Source organism: Strix uralensis, chromosome 29, assembly GCF_047716275.1.
Source record: "Strix uralensis isolate ZFMK-TIS-50842 chromosome 29, bStrUra1, whole genome shotgun sequence".
Lineage (NCBI taxonomy): Eukaryota > Metazoa > Chordata > Aves > Strigiformes > Strigidae > Strix > Strix uralensis.
The window spans coordinates 1983326-2001373 of record NC_134000.1 but is presented as its reverse complement, the minus strand read 5'-3'; the positions used below and the strand labels follow the sequence as shown (position 1 = coordinate 2001373).

The 18048-nt window shown below is 55.4% G+C and overlaps 1 protein-coding gene and 1 long non-coding RNA gene across 2 annotated transcripts in view; one reads left to right on the top strand and one right to left on the bottom strand.

Annotated features, from left to right (window-relative positions):
* Window positions 1-1881: 1881 nt before the first annotated feature.
* LOC141935867 (uncharacterized) overlaps window positions 1882-18048 on the top strand; it is a 432617-nt gene continuing 416450 nt past the window's right edge. The window contains exon 1 of the long non-coding RNA XR_012626648.1: window positions 1882-1958. This is a non-coding gene — a long non-coding RNA (uncharacterized LOC141935867). The remainder of the gene's footprint in view (window positions 1959-18048) is intronic.
* Window positions 6032-18048, bottom strand: part of LOC141935861 (hydrocephalus-inducing protein homolog) — a 90243-nt gene continuing 78226 nt past the window's right edge. The window contains exons 35-49 of the mRNA XM_074852507.1: window positions 17877-18026; window positions 16557-16796; window positions 16170-16338; window positions 14628-14798; window positions 13829-14002; window positions 12484-12692; window positions 11872-12021; window positions 11387-11570; window positions 10767-10908; window positions 9336-9501; window positions 7973-8218; window positions 7272-7481; window positions 6664-6866; window positions 6301-6483; window positions 6032-6062 (exon numbers count right to left, since the gene is read on the bottom strand). Coding sequence (XP_074708608.1) covers window positions 6032-6062; window positions 6301-6483; window positions 6664-6866; window positions 7272-7481; window positions 7973-8218; window positions 9336-9501; window positions 10767-10908; window positions 11387-11570; window positions 11872-12021; window positions 12484-12692; window positions 13829-14002; window positions 14628-14798; window positions 16170-16338; window positions 16557-16796; window positions 17877-18026 — 2628 coding nt within the window. The remainder of the gene's footprint in view (window positions 6063-6300; window positions 6484-6663; window positions 6867-7271; window positions 7482-7972; window positions 8219-9335; window positions 9502-10766; window positions 10909-11386; window positions 11571-11871; window positions 12022-12483; window positions 12693-13828; window positions 14003-14627; window positions 14799-16169; window positions 16339-16556; window positions 16797-17876; window positions 18027-18048) is intronic.

The following is an 18048-nucleotide window of genomic DNA, read 5'->3' as shown; positions in this document are numbered from 1 at the left end:
CCCACTGACGCAGAGCAACCTTCAAGGAAGGTAAGTTAGCTCTGTCTACTTCTCTGTTTATGTACAGGTATATAATCTTCCTTGGTGTATTTGCCTAATGCTGAAAGGTGTGTATACCTAGTTTGCATAAAGATTCACTGAATTTTTGAAAGAAATAAAATTCATAACTATTAAAATATGTAACTGCCACCCATCTCTCTCTATACTAAAACATTTGGTGTTTTTCATCAGCTGGGGGGAAAAAGGGTGCTTGAACAGAAAAACCATGGGAACTCTTACTTAAAGCCTTCTGGTTTAGTCAATCTGATCCTGTCTCTGACCATATCTGGTACCAGAACTTCAGAGGGGTATGTGAAATGCCTTGAGCGTATGAAAACTTCATCTGTTACACTGTATCTCCAGCCAGTTTTGACTCCTGTAAAGGGAATTGTAGGAACCCCGGATTGGGAGGGACGATACAGGTCACGGTCCCTGCAATTTTGGGCAATTCGATACAGTGGATTTTCAGTTTGAAATATTTTCCTCCCCTTCTGCATGTAACAAAGCACTTTCCAATTTAAGCAGCTCAAGGCCTGTCTTAAAAGACTGGAAGCCTCAAGTGTACGCCACACGTACATGCTCTTTGTGTTCACCTTTTGTTAGAGTTGGAAGCTGAATGCATTTTTTGTGTATTTCCTGCTGCAGAATTCTGGAGTCGTCTTCAGGCCCCCGGTACGCAGCGGCGCATGTGTCACCATGGCCTTTGTGGGAAAAAATCTGCATTTATCTGGCAAGGATGCTGATGACAGGAGTGAAATCAGAGTCTATCAGCAGCACTGTGGAGGAGAAAACTTTTGTGTGTACAAAGGCAGCCAATTGGAAGGAGGTGAGGATGAAGAGTGAAAGAGTTCACATCGATTCTGGCAACATCTTTTTTTGTTTTGGCTAAAATGTTGGTGTGGTATCAAAATGGGATTTTTATACCATCTGCTTCCACACTAAATCTGGATCTACTGTTTCATGATTGAAAGTGAGGTTAGAAGGACTTCTGCAAATTATGGTAGAAGGAATTTAGAGAACTAATTCAACAAAATACCGTAGCTTAGGTTAATTTCGTATAGGGATGTGTGGTTAATTAGTAGTAGTAGTAGCAAACTGTCCTTAAATAGGGGTTATCTGCTTCTGACTTGCTACAACACATCAGTGCATGTTGCTTATTACTCCAGAAGGAAAAGTGCATAATGGGAGCCCAATTCCCATCTCTTTGACGTGAGTGCAATTCCATAGCACCAGTAACAGGCAAATCTGGGAACTTGGGAAGAGGCGATGGCTGGGAGATTGTCACTTATGAGGAAGCGTGATTCCACTGATGACAGCCCTCATTCCAGCTCACAGAACCCCTGTGCTGGCGTTTTCAGTGGGTGTGGGAAGATGGTGCAGAGCTCCCTGCGCTCCCGCCCATCCCCAAGGCTGTGGGTGCAGGGCGGCGTGCCCGCAGATCAGCTCACGGGGCTGCTGCGGCTGGCTCCCTGCTGTGTCCTCTGTGCCTGCTCCTCTTGTCCCCAGCCCTGCTCACACGCCTGAGGGAGCGACCGGTGTAAAGGGGGTACAACCCCGTCCCCCCGGCACGGAGCGGGGTGGCCACCTCGGTGCCCTCATGGCCTGGATGCCAAGCAGTGCCCTTGCAGAGCAGCCTGAACCAGCTCCAGAAGCAGCATGTTTCAGGTGCCCGGTGTTCCCTGAGCCCAGCCATGTCCATGCAGGCCCAGAGCCGCTGGTGCTGAGCTGTGCTCCTCTGGAGCCTCGGCTGCTCCCTGCGAGGTGTGTCCCACTGCGGGGGTGTAGGGATTGGCGTTCGGAAGATCTCGCGATGTACGGAAGGAATAGCTGTAGCCCCCCTTGTTACGAGGTAAGGTGATGGATAGGCTTGTAATGTTAAGGGCACACCCATGAAGGAGGTACTTAGTGAATGTATATAGGTAAGATACACAGTTTAATAAACGGACATTTTGTATCCACCACATTGGTGTCTGTGCTGATGTCCCCGTGAAGGTCTTAACCTCCTGCAGCATTAGTCTCTGCGATCTGAGCGCCACCAACACGTGGAGAGGCAGGTTTAAAGAGGCAGGCTAATTGCGGCAATGCAGTATTAGTCTCTGCGACCTGAGCGCCACTGACACGTGGAGAGGCAGGTTTAATGAAGCAGAGCTAACTGCAACACGGGGGCTCTGAAATGCTGCTGCCCTGCACCAGGTAGGCACGTGCCAGGAATCCTAAACCTCCTGTGCACGATGCCCACTCTTGTAAGGCAAGGGCGGAGTTAATTTTGTGGAGATGGGAGTCTCTGCTCTCTGTTCGGCTGTAGCTGTGAGTGGCCAAACTGAGTGGCTTGTCACAGAGGTGTCCAGCTTGGCACTCTGGGGCTGGAGAGAGACGAGAGAGACAAAAGGAAAATATCCCCCTTCGAACCACATTAACACTTCATATTTAAAGTCACATGGCTTGTTTGGTTTTTAATTATCCTACTCAGGTCTGAACACTCAGACCAGCAAAACCCCTCTGCATCCCACAGCTTGTTCCCCTCAGACAGCACCAGAGCACCTTTCACAGGAATAACTGATTGCCACGATTCTCCAGAAGCACTTTTGCTCTGAGGCTCATGACATCACCCTAGAGACTCATTGTAGCTGATAACAAAGGGGTCCCACCACCCTGCGTACCCGGGGGGGGCAGGCAGGGCCAGGCAGCGATCCCTGCTCCAACCATCCGCTGCCCTCCCCGCGCTCTCTTGCAGCGGGGCAAGAAAACCCAACCCCAGCGCCGGGAAAGCGCTGCCCGGAGCAGGAGCAGCAGTTCAGTTCCTCCCTGGCCCCGAACTCACAGACACGCCCGCAACGAACTTCGTACTTCTACCCGCCCCTCCACGGCACCTCCACTCGCGGCCAGCACCGAGGGCACAGACGGGGCGTGCGGCGGAACCGGCACCGGCTGGCCGAGTGATGGCGGGGCGGGAGGGCCGTGCCAGGGGCGGGGAACAAGCTTCCCCGAGCCCGCTGAGCCCAGCTCCGAGAGCCTCGGCTGGCGCCTCGATGGCCCCAGCTGTCCCGGCGGGCTGCCCCCGCCCTCCCTGTGCTGGAGGGGCCTCGGCACCGGGGGCCGGTCCCGGGACAGGCAGCGCCGTCAGGGGCAGGTCCCGGGGCGGGCAGCACCGTCGAGGTTCGGTCCCGGCAGCGCAGCACTGGAGGCCAGTCCCGGGGCGGGCAGCGAGGCACCGGGGTTCCATGCCGGGGCTGGCAACGCGGCACCAGGATTCGGTCCTGGGACAGGCAGCGCCGTAGCGGTCCAGTCCCGGGGTGGGCAGCGCGGTACCGGGATTCGGTCCCGGGGCGGGCAGCTCCATCGGGGTTAGATCCCGGGGCGGGCAGCACCATGGGGGTCAGGTCCTGGGGCGGGCAGCGAGGCACCGGGGGCGGTCCCGGGACAGGCTGGGAGGCTTTTGTTATCAGCTACAATGAGTCTCTAGGGTGATGTCATGAGCCTCAGAGCAAAAGTGCTTCTGGAGAACCGCGGCAATCAGTTATTGCTGTGAAAGGTGCTCTGGTGCTGTCTGAGGGGAACAAGCTGTGGGGTGCAGAGGGGTTTTGCTGGCCTGAGCGTTCAGACCTGAGTAGGATAATTAAAAACCAAACAAGCCATGTGACTTTAAATATGAAGTGTTAATGTGGTTCGATGGAGGGTTTTTTTCCTTCTGTGTTACACCACTAGAATTACCCTGGATCAGCCTCTTGCCCTCTGTCCTTCCAAAAGCCAGGCAGAGCCCCACACCAGGAGTCCCTCGGTGCCATCAGACGCAGCTCACCCGAGGCCATGGCCCGTCCTGCAGAGGGACGGCGGTGACGCTGCTGGAAACATCGCAGTGCTGTTCCTGGGGCACTGGCTGGGCTCTGCGCTGGGTGAGGAGCTCAGAGGAGCGGGTGTGCTGGGGCGGTGTTCACTGGGAGCAGGGAAGGGGCAGGGGTGGGGAGCTGCTCGATCCCGTTGGTCCGAGGGAATCCCCTGCAGCGGGGGGCTGGCGCAGGGACAGGGCACAGGGCTGGCAGAGAGCGCACTTGGACTTGGTGCCAGTGCCATGAGCTCCTGTGACGCTCCGGCAGCTCGTTTGTGACTGATTGTTGCTGTCTCCTGTCTCAACACCTGGGATAACTGGGTGTGGGGGTGCAATTCTCACCCCTCCCCGCCCCTCCTGGTCGGGTGCTTGGTGCTGGGTGTGATTCCCCCCCACCTCCCCCAGCTGTGCCCCGTCTGTGGAGATAAGGACTGAGAACGTCACCGAGCCTGGCTCCTGCCCTCCCCCCTGCTGGGGATCAGCTCTAACAGCCCCTCATCTCCTCAGGGCCGGGCACACCTGGGCCTGGGGTGGGGCCAGATGGGAACAAGAACAGAGCTGCACATTCATCAAGTTCTTGTGCAGCTGCTGGGTGGCACCAGAAGGGACCTGGCAAAAGTCAATGATCTTGGACCCTCTAAACTGCAACCCCCAGGGAGACCCTTGGAGCTCCCCTGGATCCCAGCGGCCTGTGACCAGCATCTGCCCCGAGCTGGAGCCTCGCAGGGACCAAACCCTGGAGGTGTCGTCTGCTGCCAGAGCTGAGGGCAGGCCGGGGTGAGGTCCCCCCGCTCGGGGCTCAGGGATGGCCCGCGGGGGAATGCCGAAGCCTCGGGAGGATTGGCTCTGCCCTCGAGAGGAGGGAAATGTTCTCTGAGCTCGCTGCTCTGTCACCCGCTCGGTCTCTGCTCGTGGGGGGACGGACCCTCGTTTCCGGGTGTCTGTCCGTTGGTGGATGCGCAGGGATCGATGGGTCAGTGAAGGCACCGGTGAGGGAGGGAGTGTGAATCTGGGCAGTTCAGAGTCTGTGAATCAGTCGCTTTTCCTTCTTTCAGCATCTCTGAATTATTTTGTAATGATAAATTGCTGTTAGTGATTAATAAATCCAGATTTCCTGCTAAACCATCACCGTGTCAATACTATCAACCGTGACACCCAGTGCCCCCCAGTATGTCCCAATGACCCTCTTAGTGCTCCCCAATATATCCCAGTATGTCCCAGTGCCCCCCAGTATGTCCCAATGACCCTCTTAGCAATCCCCAATATATCCCAGTATGTCTCAGTAACCTACAGTACGTCCCAGTAACCATCCCAGTGCGCACCAGTATGTCCCAGTGCCCTACAATACATCCCAGTAACACTCCCAATGCCCCCAGTATGTCCCAGTGACTATCCTACCACTCTCCAATATATCCCAGTATGTGCCAGTGCCCTGCACTATGTCCCAGTAACCCTCCCAGTGCCCCCCACTATGTCCCAGTGACCTTCCTAGTGCTCCATAATATATCCCAGTATGTCCCAGTGCCCCCACTATATCCCAATAACTCTTCTAGCACTCCCCAGTATATCCCAGTATGTCCCAGTGCTCTGTAGTACATCCCAGTAACCTGTGTGCCCCAGTATGCCCTGTGTGCCCCAGTATGTTCCAGTGCCCCCAGTACATATCAGAGACCCTCCTACTGCCCCCCACTATGTGCCAGTGACTCTCCTAGCGCTCCCCAATACATCCCAGTATGTCCCAGTGCCCTGCAGTACAACCCAATACCCCTCCCAGTGCCCCCCACTATGACCCAGTGACCTTCCTAGAGCTTCCTAATATATCCCAGTATATCCCAGTGCCCCCCAGTATATCCCAATAACTCTTCTAGTGCTCCCCAATATATCCCAGTATGTCCTAGTGCCCTGCAGTACGTCCCAGTAACCATCCCAGTGCCCCCCACTGTTGCTGTTGAGACGGACACGACAAACACCGAACTGTGCAAAAGTGGCTACTTTATTGTTCTAAGAAGCCCTTTTATAACTTTATGAAGAGTATGTGTCCATATCTGATTGGTTTAATTACAGACTAACAGTTCATGGTTGGATGAGCTCTTCTCTGCTGCAACCTCGATACCCTTCCTCTCCTTGCGGTCAGGCAGTTCCAGTCTGGCAGTTCCTTACTCTTGTTTACGCAGCTCCTCTCAGGATGTTCCAGCCTCTGAAGGGTACGTGGTTATCTGTTCAAGGTCAATATCAAACTTACATTCTGATCCCTCGGACCAGCCGAGGTCTCCCATAGTACCAGTACTGGTTCCCAGCTCCAAGCACGGAAGAGATGCTGGGCGGCTCAGGCCGCATGCTCTGCCCAAGCCAGAAGGTCACTGGGGCACAAGGGGCAGCCCTGGCTCTGAGCTCAGTGGGGAGCAGTGGGGGAGGCTCCCACGCCCCAGCCTTACCGTGGGTCCTGGCTGACGGTGGGATACAGGCAGGTACCCCTGCAGTGCACCTGGTACAGTCGCTTTGTCCCCAGGACCTCAAAATGCAGCGTCTGGTCAAACTGCCCCGGCACCGTGGAGCTGAACTGGACCTTCAGTTCCACCTCCCCGTGGGCAGGCACTATCCACCGGCAGCTGCTCAGCCTGGCAATTAAAGAGGAGGCTTCAGACATTGCTAACGAGCAAACGAGAGAAGGAGGAGGCTCATGGACTCGCCATCCCGTGGAGGCACCGGCAGAGGGTCCCTGCGGGGCTGGGGATGATGGAGCCCGTTTGGCAAGATGGACGTGAAGCAGAGGGATCACCTCCTCCCTCACAGCTCACCTGACGGATTTCCCCCGGGATGGGACCCTGTCCACGTCGCTTTGGTGCGCCTCGGGGGGCCGCGTGGGTGCTCCCGTGCCCGGCGCCTGGAGACCTCTCCTGCCCCGGCTGGAGCTCCGCTTCTGCCTCACAGCCTCCCGCCTGCCCGCGGCTTTCTCCTTCCCCGACCGGCCCCTGCTTGGCGTGACCTGCTCCTCTGACACCTTCACACCAAGGGAGAGAGGAAAGGGAGAGAGGTGAGACCTGCCCTGAGACACCCCCATCCTGGAGAGAAAGCTGCAGGTTTGGTAACAGACAGGAGAGAGAATAAACCACCAACCCCCTCTGCCCATGGATTTGGTCTTCCTTATGGGACTTTGTTTCGCCTACAACACCCCTCCTTGCCCAGGACCCTCTCCTCAAGGGAAGTTGAAGGTTTTAGCTGATTTTCTTTTCTCTCATCTCACAGAACTGCCCTATGTCTCAAGCAGAGCTGTCTCTTTTAAACAGACAGGAGGGATGCCTGCAGACACGGGGCCCCGTCATGTCTTCACTGCCCTTCCACAGTGATCCTTTTGCATCCCACCCGCCCCCCATGCCCCCATCCAGCCTGGCCCCTGCCCTGGCACCTTCACTGCAGGCACAACGGGGACATCCAAGAAACTTCGGGTTTTCTTCTTTCCTTCTGCAGTGGCACCTTCTGGCACCACAAAGGCGAAGTGCTCGAGGTCTTCTCCTGCTGCAGGGACCATCCGCTTCTCCGGGTAGCGGATCACAGAGTAAAAAGCAGTAGGTGGAATGGGAGGCCCCGAGGGACCCAGTCCCAGGTCATCCAGGATCTAGAGCATAAGAGAAAACCCTGTTTATAGTCCCGTCGCCTTCATCCTCACACTTCCTGAAAGGCACCGAGCTTTTGGCAATGGGTTTTTTTATTTAGATGGAGCACAGTGCTTTTTTGTTCCCAGTGGGGTGGGCAGGCTCCAGAGCAGTGCCAGGACCTACAAGTGGGACCTAGAGAGAAATCTCAACTCTGAGTGACTCGGCTGAAGGAAACAATAACCAGGAGTTGCCCTGCCCTGGGACCATTTTTAATGATTTCCAGACTGGGAAACTCTCCAAACAGAGAGGATGTTCCAACAGAGAACCCTCCCTCTTTCCACCCATCTGAGGGATGGCAAGAACTTCCCCAGCCACGTGGCTGCTGTGAAGCCATTGTGGAACAGCATCAGTGGCCTGGACAAGGCTCTGTGCTGCTGTCACCTGGTGGGACACAATGCACCAGGGCCCAGACCACGGCAGGCTCAGCATCTGAGCCTCACAAGGGCTTTACCTGCTCTGCCGCTGGCAGCTTGCCACTCTCCAGGATCGCCCTAGTCACATCTGCCGAGCTCAGCACCTGGATGTCCAAGCAGGGCACCCCGACGTCCTGGCCTCTGGCTGACCCTTCTGCATCTTCCCCTTCCAGCCCAGATAACTTGGAGTCCTCAAGAGCCTTCAGTTTTTCCAGACGCTCCTTCTCTCTGTCCTTTCGGCTCCCCTTCCTGGATAGATGCTGGCGCTGGCCTTGTACTTGGTGCTGCACCACCTCTTGGTTCAGAGGGGACAGCAGGATACCCTGAGCCCTGTCCCAGGATGACAAAATATGTGTGACATCCCTCTGCGATGCCTCATAGATCTCAAACCTCAGGGCCAAGTTCTTCTCGCTGTCACTCTGCGCCTCGGTTTTGGTTTCCCCCTGTTCTGGGTCTGCAGGTTGCACAACCTCCAGGGGGCAGGCATCTGTCGGGGGAGCCTTGCTCTGCTTTTTCTTATCTTCCTTGTCACTTGCAAGAGAGTCTGGGTGCTCCTCTGCAGATCCCTTCTTCTCTCCCCCCTCGGTGACATCGGACAGGTTGCCGGTGGATGCGCTGGTGTTGCTAGTGGATGCGTTCGTGTTCTGGGCAGGAGGAGCAGGAAAAAGCGGTGAGCATTTCAAAGCACCAACTCAAATGCTGTAGGACAGCGGCGATCTTTGCAATAGCACCCCACGCCTCATCTGAGACCTGTGCTAGGTGCTCTACAAATCCCAATTCAGAACGCAGCTGGTACCCAGTTGAGCTCAACTGAAACTAAACTCCCCAGCACCAGACTGATGAGGAGTCCTGCAAACCAGCTGAGAAACAGAACAGCTTCCCCAACCCAAACAGGGACCTTAAGACACCCCCTTACTCCTGTGCAGTCCTCCGGGCACGTTTCTGGTGTGCTGAGCATCCATCCCTGTGTCTGGCTGACACTTTGGGAAGTCTGGCTGCTAATGAATACCTAAAGGGCCTGGTGGTATCTCCTGCCAGACAGGTAGCAAAAGACACCACATCCCAGGCGGGTCATGGCTCAGAGGTGTAAGTCACATGCAGAACGGGGAGAAATGCTGGACTAAAACTATCTAGGGCTTGGAGTTATGTGAAGCCATGACTCAAAGGCAGCACGACCCTAGAAGAACAGCTCTACCCAACAAACCCATGTGAAAATACCCCTGGTGAAGCAGCAGCATGATCAAACACCGGCTGCTGTTTCCCAGCACAGCCCCGTGTGTTGCTGACGGCCAGGTACCCACCCCCAGCACTGCGGGTGGCTGCTGGCTTCGCCAGGAATGGTACGGCTCAGCAGGAGGGTCCCCAGGGCTTTCACTCATCTCTATAAACACAACCACCCACCTGTCTGACTCCAGGCTGGCTTTTCTTCCTTGAAGCATTTTCTTTGTCTTTTCCAAGCTTTCTCTTGGCCCACTTAGACAACATCTTCAGCAATTCTTCCTCCCTCAAGCGTTCTAGCTCCCACCGGTGCTTTTCCTCAAGCTCTCGAGCCAGCCGCTCCATCTCCCTTCAGCAAGACAAACAGAAAACATCCCCGAGAGTCACCACCAGAAATCTGGGCTCGCTGCAATCCCAGCTGGCCCCGCACTTCATTCACTGACCCTAAGGCCAGGCACAACTGTTAGACCAGCTCTGTGGACTTCCCTCAACCTGGGGAGGCTGGGACATCCAAAGTGAGGGAAGTGGGAGGGGACCTCCAGGGCCAGCCAAATCTAGGCTTTGCTGTCACGAGGTCTAAATTGCACTACTTCTCCAATAAGGTCCACCTGGACACCTCCAGCATGCTGCCAAAGACTGATCCACCATTGCTCCAGACTGGAGCCTGAAGCTCTCAATATCCAGCTCACAAATCATTAAGCCAGCTCACCAATCACTAACACCTGCTTATCCCTGCACCAATACTTGGCTTATCCAGCCCTTCTCCCTGGGCACAGCCTGCTCCTTAGTGAGACTAGCCATATCAATCAGAAAGCAAAGGCTGCAGTAACTGCCCTCCTGCAAAACAGGCTCCAAACAACCAGGTTTCCTGCTGGAACCCAGCTGGGACCATGGGAAACTTGTGCTGCCTGTCCTGGAAATCACAGTTTGAAGCAGCCCTAGTGATCTCCTCCCAGGGAAACAAACTTCAGCTGGGGCTGAAAGAAGTGCTGAAACACAGGCTCTCTTTAAGCAAGTCCCTCCCCAAGTTTCAGGCAGGGGTTAATAGAGGCTTAAGCTTATCCTGTGTATCCTCTTGAACAGGGCTGCTTTGCTGGATCAGAGCTTCTCCCAGGCTCACCTGCTGCTGCAGCTGAAGGTGAGCTTTTGTGGCTGGTGTCACTCAGTAAGGAAAACCCTGGGAGCTCAGCAGTGCAAGGGCCTCACCTACGGCAGGACTGGGATCCAAACCAAGCCAGCACAGCTGCGCCTCACACCAACCCACACCACAACCCCTCTGGTTTGGTGAAGAAGGGCGATGAAGATGAGAATGAACATAATTAACTTAGAGACACTTGTAAGCACAGTGGCAAGGGAAGCACAGAGCCCAGCTCCCTGCAGCCAGTGTCGAAGCCGAAGGGCTCACCACTAAAACGGAGAGAAGATGTTCTCATCTCACCGGAGGAAGGTCCCTCCTCTGCTGGGAACCAGGGGGGTGGAACTGGCAATCCTCGTGCTGCTGGTAATTAATGCTTTTGGCCTTGGTAACCCCTCTGAGCACAACCAAGGTCTCCGGAGCAGGGAAACCCTTTGGGGACACTATCCTGGGGAGTCACCCATAGAAGGCTTACAGACCTTTTCTTCTTCTCACGCTTGACTTGCAGTATACTGTTATCAAACTGAATTTTCTCCTCCTCGGTGAGGGCATCATACTCGTCCTCTTCCATCTCCCAGAGACGTGCTTTCTCCCTCCTGGAAGCTTCTTCCCGCTCCCGTCCTTCAGCACAGACCAGAGAAGAAACCATCAGTGCCTGCAAGCAGAGCTTGCTGCTCTGGGTGAGCTGCCAGGATTCACAACTCTGTCCTGACCCAGCCTATCATCCTGCCAGGAGATACTGGCGAGCTCACATCCCTGCTTCAGAATTCAGACAAGCCCCCAAACTATCACTGGTCAGTGAGTTCCCATGCCTTGCCTGGCTCACATGCACCAGCACTGTGGACAGCTGGCCAGTGATTAGTTATTGAGCCACAACAGCTTGCACTTGTGCCCAAGCTTTAATGTTAGAGACTGAGGTCAGCCTCAGCATTGCTGTATTTTAAGCAACTGTGAGCTGAGTGCTGGCTACACTGAGGCAGAAGGTGGAAGGATTAATAAAAACATCTCTTACAAGTTCTGCTGGTAACCCAGATACACACGGGTAAGGCTGAGGGCTTGAGAGAGAAGATTTCAGAGTTACGGAGACGAAGAGTCTCACCTTCCTGCTCTTTTGCGGCCATCTCCCTGGCTTTCCAAGAAGCATAATCCTGGAACAGGTTCACAAAATAGATGTGAGGCCGATTTCTGACAGCTTTGAGCAGGCAGAGGAGAGCAGACGCCGTGTTGTGTGCAAAGGGGGTCTCCAGGCCATCAAACACCACTCCCTGGTAGCAGTCGCTCAGCTGCAGATAAAGTCGAAAAGGAAGAGAAAGTCAGCTGTCGCACGCATTGGGCTCTCAGCTAGTCACTAAAGCCTGATGTCAGAGATCACCAGCCATCACAGTTCCAAGTGCAGCAGCTCAGACAAGCTCTGATCTTTCCCCACGCTCTGCCAACTTACGGCATCTGCAGCTTCACCCACGGATCCCTGCACGCAGCCCAGAACTCCTCCAAGAGCAGGCACAGCCCTCCTCCTCTCTGAATTGTACCTCGCTGCCTGTCTCTCTGTAGCAAGAATGTACCATTTGCCCCCACCCCACGTACCTGCAGCCTTTCAGAGAGGATGGCCACCAGCAGGTCCTCGGGCAGCACGCAGCTCCTAAAGCCCAGCTCTCCTGATGTGCTGCCACTGATGCTCAGCTCTCGCTGCGCAGGAACGCAGGGAAGGGGAGAGAGGTGAGAACTTGATGAGCCCTGCAATGTTGAACACCACAAGAAAAATCAACCACTTTGGAAACCCCCAAACAATTCCAACTGCTGGGCTTGGAGCTGGGGTTTCTCACTAGCAGGAGACTAGAACAAAACTGCAGGCCAGCAGCTCCAGGGGACCACGCTGGAGGGTGCATCCATGGCCAGCAGAGACCCAAGCTCGCAAGCCCCCAGCGCAGCATCCCGCAGGTTTGCCCACTGCTGCAGCCACGTTAGCCAGGACTGCACTTTGCCAACAATCTGTTAAGATGCCGTAGAGATTTTCTGCCAGAGCACAGGGTTTCATTCCCACCCCGAGCCATGCCCAGCCTGCCCAGCTGGCTCTCTGCACTATAGGCCCCCGCACCAGGCTCTGGGTGACACAGAGCCTCCACTGGAAGCGGCCCCTTCACTTCTCAGAGGCAACAGAAAGGTCCCAGGCATTAACCAGTGCAGATCGTGCTTCACCTGGGAGCCTGTCAGATCCATCAGATGCTGTTTCTGGGATTGGGGTGTGGGGCCATCTGTCTTCTTCTTGCCCACCGCAGCGCTCACCTGGCCTCGGGACCTGACGGACCGCCAGCTGAGTTTGCCCACAGAGCTGGACCGTCTCATGTCTAGGCTGCGCTTGGCCTTGGTGCCGAACTGCAGGCTGAGGGACACATCTGCGTTGTGACCTGTGGAGGGGACAGACGCTCAGTGGGGAGCAAGCAGGCACCTTCCACCCCAACGGGCACAGCCCTGTGCCCTGGCAGGGACACGGCCATTGTTCCCCAGCCGGCTGGGCACTAGCAGCACCCATCTCCAGAAGCAGCTCCTGCCCTGCTTCTCTTATTAGCATGGTAAAGCACACCATCTGATACTGGATTTTAAAGCCAGAGAGTTTTTAAGGCACAGCTCTGCGTCCCTCCTCACAAATGTGCACGCAGGTGACACTGCACAGTAGCTCCCCTATGGATCAAGCCAAGGCTCCACCCTCCAGGAGCATCATTTCTGTACCTTGCACCCATCCTGCATTCTCACATGGAGATGGTAACATGCAGCCCTGCCCCAGCTGCATCCCCCATCTCACTGGAGCTAAATCCTCCGCATGGGATAACCCCACCCAGGGCCCAGACCCTTCTTCCTTCCACCAGCTCCCGACCCAACCAGGTTCAAAGCTGAGCAATGCAAAACTTCCCCCACCAGAACCAGAGTCTGGCCTCACCCTGCAGAGCGCGGGGCACCAACTGCCCAACCAGATTTTCTAAAAGGTCTCAGGTGGAGAACAGCACCACATGCACGAGCTGTGTGACCTGACAGTGTGTATAGGAGAACCTCTGGAGAAAAGAGCTCATCTGCAGCGTGTCTCATCTGAAACTCTGGGAGGTTATTCTTCCCTTCCTCTCATGTTTCTGAAGCCACATTCAAAGTCAGTTGTCTAGTGCTTAATGAGCAGCTTCAGAGGGCTTCTTGGTTGTTAAAGTGGGCAGCAGTTCTGCCTGATGGCCACGAGGAGCCAGCTGGATTCAGCTTAGAGGAAATATAAGAAAACCCTGAGAAAAATACAGGTGTGCTTCACCACTCCTAGGAAAAGGACTATGTGCTGAGAAGCCCAGAAGCAGCAAAAGTGCCCCTGTCTGAGCCCTTAAAACAGAGATTATTTTTTTTAATAACACGAGATGCTTTATGAAATGGCTTTGCATTTCTACATGCTGCACCCATGTTCCCTAGGAGACCCAAGGGCTGTCAGACTTCCTCTCTGGAGCAAGCAGAAGTGGATGATCATGGTGGGTTTCTGAAGCGCTGCTCTGGGTCCAGCGTTTCTCCTTACCGGCACCCTCTGCCTCCTTGCAGCTCTGCTCGATGGCAGCCCTGATGCACAGCTCCCGGGCGCGCAGCCCTGCTGAGCTGCTCCTGTCCGAGATGGCTTCTCTCACCACGGTGTCGATGGACAAGCAGGCAGCGCCGTAATATTTGGACAGGGCAACCGCTGCCGCTGTCTTTCCTTGAGAGAGAGGAAGAGTGCTTGGTGACACTTGCACGTGAAGCATTTTCCTGTCCCCAGACAGGATTTCAAAGTTTCAAGGGCAGTCGGAAATCAAGTGCCCCTTTAGGGGAGACCGTGAGGGAGGTAGCTGAGCATGGCTAGAAGCGTTGTCCTCTAGAGCCAGGAGGATCACCTCCACCTCACATCCAGCTGAGCACTTTGTCCCTCGTGGTGACCTCAACCCTGGGCCAGGACATTGTTTCGAGCCCTGTCCCGCCACCACTCAGAGCGTTCGCCAGCCTGTGCTGGCCGGCGCTGCCTCAGCCAATGTCTGGGCACGGTCTGGGGGTCAGCGTGGGCGAGGGACTGCTCCCATGAGGCAACATGGGCACTAGGCGCTGTGCTCCCACGAAGCAACGGGGACATGGCCACCCTGTGTGGGGGAACGATAGCCCAGCTGTGCGGACACAGGGTGAGCCACAGCACTTGCCCCAGCTGGTGAAAGCCTGGGACCATTTCATGTACCAGCAGAGCTGCGGCTTACCTCGCTTCGCTTCAACTGGTCAACCAAGCACCACGGCCCACCAGGATGTGTCTCTCCTGCTTCCCCCCTCCTTGCAGCCACAGGCTGCGGCTCGCCTACCTGTCAGGGGTGCCCCATGGATGATGACAACGATCCCTCTGCGGTTTCGGGCCGCGCGCCCCTCTGGAGAGATATCGATGCCAAGGTGGCGGGCGATGGCCCTATAGACAGGGCTGTCGGCCAGTTCTCCCGCGGCCGCCTTGCTGCTGGTGATGCTCTGCCGATGCTCTGCTGTGCAGAACCAGATAGAACAGTCAGCCTCCTGCCTACCTATGATCCTGATCATCCTCCCCATCCCCTCAGATCCTGGGAGAGAAGACTCTGCTGAAACCAACACCACACTGAGGTCTCACCATGCCCCTCCTTTAGGCTTGTGCAGATCAGGGTCTGCCCTAGATGGTGGTCAAGGTGCCTGTTCAGAGTATAGGAAATGGGGTGGCAGAAAGAGGAAAGAGCAAGCATTTGGCAATACCTAAAAGAACTGGGCCAAATCTCCCGTGCCCTGTCAACATGGTCCTCATGGGAGTTTGGTCCCAGGTCCTGCTGAGTAAGGGGGGGACAGGCAGAACCAGGCATTTTACACCGTCCCAAGGGAGAGGCTCCATTTGCAGATCAAGCGATTATCCAAAAGCTGGATGCTTTAGGAATATTATACCAGGAGATGTAGCTGGGCTCTGAATTCACCATAACAGCATTTGCAAAGAGCTCCCACCTTTACCCTTAGGAGGTCACCAAAAGCCATCTCGGCTTGCAGTGTCACGCAGGACAGAGAGCGCGCTGCCCTGCCTAGGAAAGGGAACAGCATCATCCTGATCCCAGCAGCTCCTGGGGGAAAAGGTGCTCATTTGGCAAAACTGGGGAGAACCTCTCTGGCCTCTCACTTGTCCCTGCCCTGTCTGCAACATTACCCATCCCCTGTCTTTTCTCAACACCTTCCTCCTCCTCCGCATTCAGATTTAGAGTCCACCTTGTTGGACTGGCTTTCATCAAACACGGAGGGGAAAATGAGTGAGCTCTGGGATGAGACAGTGTGAATGACCCCAGCAGAGGACTTTCTTCCTTGATCTGACAGAGACTGGACATCTTCAAAGTCTGCTGAGGAGGAAGGACACGGGGAGGGAAGAAGAGGGTGGACATGGCCAGGCAATCTGCTCTTTGCCATTTGCCACTTTGCACGGCCACGTGCAAAAGATGGAAAGTTTCCCAAGGAGAAGTCTGTCCAGGCTGTCTCTGCCCTCGGGGGGATTTTGAGTTTGTGCTTTTGGTGCTGGGAAGGAGCAAATATAAGATAGCTGGTGGTATTAGACCTGGTCCTGCTGGCTGAAGAACTCATCCAATCCTATTTTTTGTGGTTAGGGGACACAAGAGGACAACATGATTATTTCCCCAGTCCATGGTAGGCAGATATGAGCTTGCTTTGGCTGCACTCAGGGCTGGTAGGGGATGCGTGTTACAAGCTACAGACCTTCACGCTGGAATTCCTCCACCAAGCTGGGGAATGGGTGGCTGCTAAAAGCCGGGGCTTCCCATGGAGAGCTCGGGGCGTGCGGGCTGGACTCCCCGCTGTGTCCACACTCAGGACAGCCAATGCCAAACCCTCACCGTTGTCCTGGCCTGCTGGTTCCCCAGTCTTGGACTTCGTCTGCTCATCCTGCAGCCTCTTCTGGTCCTGATAATATTCCAGCACCTCAGGGGGCAGCTTCTCACCCGGGGCACGTGGAGGCAGCAATAAGGTGTTGCGGCAATCATAGTCTTTAAGCGTCTGCAGGATCTGTGCATGTAGGGAAAAGAAGCCATATGCAGGACGTGTTTCTAAAAACACAGACTATCCAAGCTCCTCCACAGTCTGCCAGCAGAGCTGGCTAACCCTGAAATGCCACCAGACTTTGCCCTGGGGACTGTCTCCATCTCCCTGGCACGAACCCGGGAATGCTGGAGCACTGTGAAGCTACGGGAGCGTGCACATGGGGACCAGACCTTCCCTCTCACCTCCTCCTCAGCAAGGTACTGCTGGTCGAACTCCAGCGAGTAAAACTCGATGGGGAACTCGCATGGGTTCTTCACCACCACCGTCCCCTCTGCTCCACAGCTGTACGGCAGCAACGGTCCCAGCTCGAGCACTGGGGGGCTGAACTCCAGCTGTGGCTCCAGCCCACGCCCCGAGACCTGCAGCTGGAGGTGCTGGCTGCTCTGGAAAATGTTAATCTTCAGCTCACTTCTGTAGGACTTCTGAAAAGAGAGAAGCACAGAAAACTCCTCCATGAAGTCCCAGGTGACAGGGCTTCAAATTCAACTCTTGCCCCAAGGCAGGGGTGTCACCAGTACCTCTAAGGGGAATGGAAAACAGATATTTACTTCCAGCAGGGGCTACAGCATCTGCATGCTGGCTCTGAGTAACTGGGATGAATCCTGGTGTAAAGTGTAACTGGATATTTGGGTGTCAGACGAATCTAAAATGCACTATCAGATGTTTTCACCCAGTCACGAGGGAGTGTGATGCTCATGAGGAAGGTCCTCAGGGTTATGTTGCCCAGACACAGTCCTGGCACTGCTGCATCAGGCAAACATCAGCTCGATGAATGAGGCAGATGAGCTCTCACTGGCTAGAAATAAGGGTCGTCTTCTCTGCTCAGTGTTTGGCTCTGGTCAAAGCCAGACACAAGATGGTTACACCTCTACACCAATTAAAACATCCCTGGGACTGTTCCCAGGCACGGAAGCACTTGTGTCCATCCTGTTACCCACTGCCAGTTTCCAAGTCACGGTGGCCACAGGCAAACTGCCTTTGGGAACACCCCATCATTTCAGCTGACTCCCAGACTGCCTGGGAACGTGCAGGCAGGCTGGGCCAGAGCCACAGGGACTGCTGGCAGCACACCACTCCAGGCGACTGTCCTGCTGTGCCCAGGAAGGTGCCTGGCGGCTGTTTTGTCTGCTGGTACCAGCAGCAGGACTTGCCTAGATTGGCCCTTCCAGGGTTATCCCCTGCAAGCGCACCAGCTGCTCTGCACCAGGGCGTTGCAGCCTCAAACAGGCCCGTGCAAGGGGGAGACGAGGGCAAACAGGCAGATTTCCCCCCATGCGCCGAGAGGCAGCCACCTCACCATGCCCTGATGCTGAGCAAGCATCAGGGGGGATTTCAAAGCCCCTCTCAGAAGAGTGTGCTGCAGGGGAAACTGAGGCACAGTGGGTACGGGGCTTGCAGAAAGCTCTCTGTGGAGGCAGACGCCATCTCCTCCTCCCTGTGCTGGGCTCTTGTTACCACACTGCCCTGCCAGATCTCTTGGTGGTGACACTCGCTGATCTCACCTCTTCTGTGGGTGAAAACCTGACTCGCACGTTGCAGCGTTGTCCTGGAGCGAGGGCTCCAGCCGAGGGCAGCGCCTCGAAGACACAGGGCTGGGCCTTCAACTTCTGGGGCACCTTCCGACGCATCCTCGCTGGCCAGTGTCTGTCCACCTGAGAACAAAAAAACAATTGT